Below are 6,889 nucleotides of genomic sequence, written 5' to 3'. Positions count from 1 at the left end.
GCATGTAGCGGCATACAACACAAGGCAAGAAGGATTTAGGGGAGGTGGCGGTGGAGTAGCTTGGAGACAACCACCAACCGGATTTGCAACCCAACCTCAACAATGGAATCAACAAGCTCAACAACCATACAACTCAAACCTCCAATATCAAAACCCACCTCCATTCCAAACCCAAAATCAAAGAGGAAACTACCCAAGAAACAACCAACACAATAATCAACACCAATACCAAAATCAAACCCAAGCAACTCAAAGAAGTCAAGAGCAAGCATCTCAACCCGATTCTACTCAAACTCAAATTCTTCAACAACTTCAAGCCATGAATCAAAAAATGCAAGAGGTCAAGGCTCATAACAAGATGGTTGATTCACAACTAGCACAATTGGCCGAGAGGGTTCCTTTCAACTCATTTTCCACTTTGCCCGGACAATCACAAACCAACCCTTCCAATATTGTGAAACCCGACTCTTGCAAGTCAATCACATTGAGATCGGGTACATCTTATGAGGGTCCCAAGGAAGAGGATGGCAAGAAAAAGAAGGAAGGAGAAGAGAAGATGAGTGAAGATAAAGAAGTTGAAGAAGATAAGGATGATGAGAAAGAGAAGAGTATGGAGAAAGAGAAGTCTAAGGATGTGGTGACATCCCCAACTTCTAGTGAGGCTAGAAATCTTGATGGACCGGTTCCTTTTCCCGGTCGGCTTGCAGAGAGAAAATTGAATGACAAATTTGCAAAGTTTCTAAGTGTGATGAAAAACTTACACATTAACCTCCCTTTCATTGAGGTTGTCACACAAATGCCCTCATACTCCAAGTTCTTGAAAGACATTCTCACCAAAAAAAGGAAGCTCAATGATGAGCTTATCACTCTTCCCCATCAAGTAAGTGCACTTGTTCAACAAAAAATGCCAAAGAAGCAAAAGGATCCGGGAAGCTTCACCTTGCCGGTCAAGATTGGGAACATGGAAGCTAGGGGTGCCTTAGCCGACCTTGGATCAAGTGTTAGTTTGATCCCTCTATCCATTGCTCAAAAGCTTAACATTGAGATGATCCCCACAAGGAAAACCATTTAATTGGCCGATCGTTCGGTGAAGCTACCTTGTGGTGAGCTTGAAGATGTCCCTATTCAAGTTGGGCATATCTATGTGCCATGTGACTTTGTAGTGATGGATATGGAAGAAGATGTGGATACACCTTTGATTTTGGGCCGTGAAGCTCTTAAGACCTTGGGGGCGGTAATCAATTGCAAGAACATAACCATTACATGTGAGGTAGCCGATGAAAAAATTGTCTTTGAATTATCCAAGCTACTTAAGACCCCCATGGTTGAGAAGTGCTATAGGGTTGATGTTGTCAATGAAGAGCTAGTTCGTTTGGGAAGGGTTATGATGAGTCCTCAAGATCCAATGGTTGAAGCTCTCACATGTGAGGAAGAGTACTTCTCTCAAGAAGCAAAGGAGTTTTCTACGGCCATTGAAAAAGCCAAAGAGTAGGAAGCGAGTGATCCTAAGCATGATGAGCTAGAACATGAGGAGGAAAAATTGGAAGAGAGTTCTAAGCCTCCTCCCAAGGTAGAACTCAAACCCCTTACCCCTTCTTTGAAATATGCTTACCTTGGAAATGAAGGGGAATACCCTATTATTGTCAATGCTTCCCTTAATGGTCTTGATTTGGAAAAATTGATTGTTGTTTTGAGAAAGTATAGAAATGTGATAGGGTATAGCATTGATGGTATCAAGGGTATTAGCCCTTCTTTATGCATGCATCGTATTCACCTTGAGGATGATCAATCCACCTCCATTGAGCCTCAAAGGAGGTTGAACCCCAACCTCCAAGAGGTTGTCAAGAAAGAAATTTTGAAATTGCGTGAGGCGGGTATAATCTATGCTATCTCTGATAGCAAATGGGTTAGCCCGATTCACGTGGTTCCCAAAAGGGGTGGAATGACCATTGTCAAAGGAGAAGGAGGAGAGGAAATCTCCACCTGGACGGTGATCGGGTGGAGGATGTGAATTGATTATAGGAAATTGAGCAAGAACACTAAGAAAGATCATTTTCCTCTCCCCTTCATGGACCAAATGTTGGAAAGACTCTCCCATCATGCTTTCTTTTGCTTTCTGGATGGATATTCCGGCTTTTTCCAAATTCCTATCCATCCAAATGATCAAGAGAAAACTACTTTTACGTGTCCATATGGGACATTTGCATACCGAAGAATGCCATTCGGGTTATGCAATGCTCCCTCAACTTTCCAACGATGCATGACCTCTATTTTTTCTGAAATGCTTGAAAATGAGATTGAAGTTTTTATGGATGATTTTAGTGTTGGTGGCTCGTCTTTTGACACATGTCTTATTTACCTTGAAAAAGTTTTGAAAAGGTGTTAAAGACGAGTTTAGTGTTGAATTGGGAAAAATGTCATTTTATGGTCGAGGAAGGTATTGTCCTAGGCCATAAAGTATCAAAAAAGGGCATTGAAGTAGACTCGGCTAAGGTTTCGGTGATTTCTAAGTTGCCCCCTCCTACCTCCGTCACGGGAGTGAGAGCTTTTCTTGGGCATGCCGGTTTCTACCGGAGGTTTATCAAAAAAATTTCATCAATCGCCAAGCCCTTAATAGAGTTACTCAAAAAGGATGTTGCGTTCAATTTTGATGAGGCTTGCTTTGAGGCATTCCAAAAGCTCAAGGAAGCCCTCATTTCCTCTCTTGTTGTGCAAGCTCCGGATTGGAGCTTGCCTTTTGAGCTAATGTGCGATGCAAGTGATTTTGCAGTAGGTGCCGTACTTGGACAAAAGAAAGAAGGAAGGTCTTGTGTCATCTACTATGCAAGTAGAACGCTCGACGAAGCTCAAAGGAATTATACCACAACGGAGAAGGAAATGCTAGCGGTTGTCTTTGCCATGGATAAGTTCCGGTCCTACCTCATATGCTCAAGGGTGATAGTCTACACGGATCACATAGCGGTCCGCTATCTTATGACCAAAAAGGAAGCGAAACCGCGTCTCATCCGTTGGGTTCTTTCGCTCCAAGACTTTGACATGGAGATTAGGGATAAAAAGGGAGCGGAGAATTATGTGGCGGATCATCTATCTAGACTTCCTTTTGAGAATAAGGAAGAGGTGCCTATCAATGAAGAGGTAGGGTTTGAGACCCTCATGGCCATGGCGTCAGCATTAAGCCCTTGGTACGCGGATATTGCCAACTATTTAGCATGTGGATTCGTTCCCCCGGAATTTCCTCTCAACAAAAGAAAAGATTTTTCAAGGAAGTGAGGAGATATTTTTGGAATGATCCTTATTTGTTCAAGCAATGTGGAGATGGCCTTTATCGGAAATGTGTTCCGGATCATGAGATAGAAGGAGTTCTTGAACATTGCCACTCATCGCCATGTGGAGGGCATGGAGGAGTTGAAAAGACCGTGGCAAAGATCTCCAAATCTCTTCTTTGGTGGCTAACAATGCACAAGGATGCCCACAAATTCGTCTCACGGTGTGATAAATGCCAAAGAAGTGGTGGCATAACCAAAAGGGATGAAATGCCTCAACAAAACATTTTGGAGGTCAAGCCATTCGATTTTTGGGGTGTCGACTTCATGGGGCCTTTTGTCTCTTCTTGCGGAAATCTTTATATCTTGGTGGCGGTGGACTATGTGACCAAGTGGATTGAAGCTATACCATCCCCCACCAATGACCATAAAGTGGTGCTCAAGCTTCTCAAAAAAGTCATATTTCCACGGTTTGGGGTTCCTAGAGTGCTAATCAGCGATGGTGGTTCTTATTTTTCCAAGAAGAAATTCGAAGCTCTCCTCAAAAGGTATGGGGTTCATCACAAGGTTGGTCTACCTTACCACCCTCAAACTCAAGGACAAGTGGAAGTATCCAATAGAGAGATCAAAAACCTTCTTGAGAGGATGGTGAATAAGTATAGAAAAGATTGGTCTCTCAAGCTCGATGACACGCTTTGGGCTCTAAGGACAGCATACAAAACCCCCATTGGCACGACCCCCTACCGGTTGGTCTATGGGAAGGCTTGTCACTTGCCAGTTGAGTTGGAATACAAGGCTTGGTGGGCGATCAAGGAGCTCAACATGGACATGTCCTTGGCGGGTGAGAAGAGATTTCTTAAGCTCAATGAACTTGAGGAGCTCCGATACGATGCATACAAGAACTCGAGGTTCTACAAGGAGAGAACTAAGAGATGGCACGACCGACATATAAGGAACAAGAGCTTCAAGGTTAGAGACAAGGTGTTGTTGTTCAACTCTAGGCTACGGTTGTTTCCCGGAAAACTAAAATCCAAGTGGTCGGGGCCTTTCACAATTTCGAGGACTACTCCCTACGGGTCTTTTGAGTTAGAAGCGGAGGGGAACAAGTTCATGGTTAACGGCCACCGTTTGAAGCTCTACCATTGCAATGATCAAGTTGGCATGATTGAGTGCGTGAGGCTCGATCCGCCAAATCCTAAGCCATTTTCTTAAAGATAATGTGTATGGTCAAGCTAATGACCTTATAAAGAAGCGCTTCTCGGGAGGCAACCCGAGTTCTCAACTCTTTTGATTTTGTGTTTCTTGTCTTTGATTATTTTTGAACGATTTTTCTTTAATCTCTTATTGTGTGTGTGTTTGTTCTTCCATTAGGTACTTTGATCTTTGGGATTTTGATCTATTAAGTTGAGTTTGGAGAGGAGAAGGAGAATGGAAGAATTGAAAGTGGAGATGCCAGGAGAAACCCTGGAGAGGGCGCGCACAGGAAACCCGCGGGTGCGGGCAGACCCCCTCCAGTTTTCCAAGAGAAGTGGAGATGTCTGGGAGATGGCTGAGAGAGGGCGTGGACAGGCAACCCTGCGGGCGCGGCATACTCCTCCGTGGGCGCGGACAGTCACCTCCGCGGGCGCGCAGTGCCACCCCGCGGGCGCGACATCTTACAGTTCAGAAACATCATAAACCTGAATCCTCAGGGCCGCGGGCGCGGCATACACCCCCGCAGGCGCGGACAGGCTATCCCGCGGGCGCGGCCCTTCAGTTCTGCGATTTTTACTCTATTTCTCAGCCATATACCCGAAACACATTTCATCCCGAAAGCAGAATTTTCCATCTTTCTCTCTCTACTCCTCACTCCATTCCAAGCCCTAACTCAAACAGAATGGTCAGATGATCTCCATCCCTAGTCGGCCGAGGAATCCCCCAATGCTGCCAGACAACCGGTAAGACTAGATTGAATGGGGGGGGAAAATGCTGAGGCGGCATTCCAGAAATTGAAAGAGCACCTCCACTCATTGCCACGACTGGTCAGCCCTCTAGCAGGAGAGGTTCTCTATATGTACTTGGCCGTCTTAAAACATACCCTCAGTGTCGTTCTCCTAGCTGAGAGAGACGGCATTCAGCTCCCGGTCTATTTCATTAGCCTTGTTCTTCGAAATGCTGAGTTGCGGTACCCCTTGGTTGAAAATTTCGGCCTTGCCCTGTTCATGGCAATCAAGAAGTTGAAACCATACTTCTTGGCATATCCGGTGGTTGTCTACACAGACCAACCCCTCAAGCGGCCAATGACAACCTTGGAGTCATCCGGCAGAATGCTCAAGTGGACTATTAAAATGCAAAGTCTGGAAAGCACCTTCGAACCAAGAAAGGCAGTGAAGGGTCAGGCGTTCGGCAACTTCATTGTGGAAATTACAAGGCCGGCTCAGCCAAACAATGTTAATCAGGTCTGGAAGGTTTATGTAGACGGGAGCTCTACGATGACCGGATGTGGTGCATGCGTAATTTGCAAGTCTTCGGAAGGGGACAAGTATGAATACGCACTACGGTTCAAATTTCAAGCCTTGAATAATGAGGCAGAGTATGAGGCCTTGCTAGCCGGTATCCGCATGTGTAAGGCGGCAGGGGCAAGGAAAGTGGACGCCTGCTCTGATTCGCAGTTGATCGTCAGCCAATACCATGGTGACTACAAGGCCACCCATCCGGCTATGATCAAATATCCATAGGTGGTCAAAGACGAGGCCGGGACACTTGACGAATTTCATCTCAATCAGGTGCTCAGGTCAAAAAATAACCAGGCAGATGCACTATCTAAGTTGGCATCATCCCCCACTTGTGATGCGCCTAGGTCAGTCTTTTAGGAAGTCATAGAAAAAAGAAGCATTGAACATGATCCCATTGGAGTTCTTGACCAAAGCTCTACCTGGATGGATGCCATCCGGGCCTATCTGTCAGACGGCACTTTGCCGGATGCCCCTTCAGAAGCGGCTGCACTAAAGAAGTGGGCCGCAAGTTTTGAGGTCCATAACGGAGAACTCTTCAGGAAGGGTTACCTCCAGCCGCTGATGAAATGTGTAACCCTAGAAAGGGGGAAGGAAGTTCTAGAGGATCTGCACTTGGGCTTTTGTGCATCGCATATAGGCGGCAGAACTCTAGCGAAAAGGGCCAGGCGGAAAGGCTACTTTTGGCCCACTCTTGAGGCAGATGCCATGGAAATGGTGAAGAAGTGTGATAAATGTCAAAAAATCGGCAGACTCATACACCGTCCGGCTACTGATCTGACGGCTATCGACAGCCCGGTTCCATTTGCAAAATGGGGCATGGACATCCTGGGCCCATATACGTCTACCACAGGCAAACGGAGATGCATCCTGGTTGCTGTAGATTACTTCACTAAATGGGTTGAGGCAGAGGTGGTTAAGGGCATTAAGACAAAGGATGTCATCTCCTTCATCAGGAGAAACATCATCACCCGGTTTGGGTTACCTATGTCTATGGTCTTTGACAATGGCCCTCAGTTTGAAACATCTACCCTCAAGACCTGGTTGGGAGATCAAGGGATCTCACATTGTTTTGCATCAGTCGGTCGTCCCCAAGCAAACGGCCAGTTGAAGCCTTCAACTAGCTCATCTCAG

General features: G+C 45.8%; 1 protein-coding gene across 1 annotated transcript; it reads left to right on the top strand.

The window, feature by feature from the left end:
* The first annotated feature begins 331 nt into the window (after positions 1 to 331).
* On the top strand, positions 332 to 1,072 carry LOC110685107. Its single transcript, XM_021861568.1, has one exon. It carries the CDS (start codon positions 332 to 334, stop codon positions 1,070 to 1,072), a length of 741 nt encoding a protein of 246 aa, XP_021717260.1.
* The last annotated feature ends 5,817 nt before the right edge of the window (positions 1,073 to 6,889 follow it).

Source organism: Chenopodium quinoa, unplaced genomic scaffold (assembly GCF_001683475.1).
Source record: "Chenopodium quinoa cultivar QQ74 unplaced genomic scaffold, ASM168347v1, whole genome shotgun sequence".
NCBI lineage: Eukaryota > Viridiplantae > Streptophyta > Magnoliopsida > Caryophyllales > Amaranthaceae > Chenopodium > Chenopodium quinoa.
This window is presented reverse-complemented; position numbering and strand designations above follow the sequence as displayed.

Coding starts and splice junctions, on each gene's coding strand:
- LOC110685107 (XM_021861568.1), top strand. CDS start 332: ATGCAAGAGGTCAAGGCTCATAACAAGATGGTTGATTCACAACTAGCA.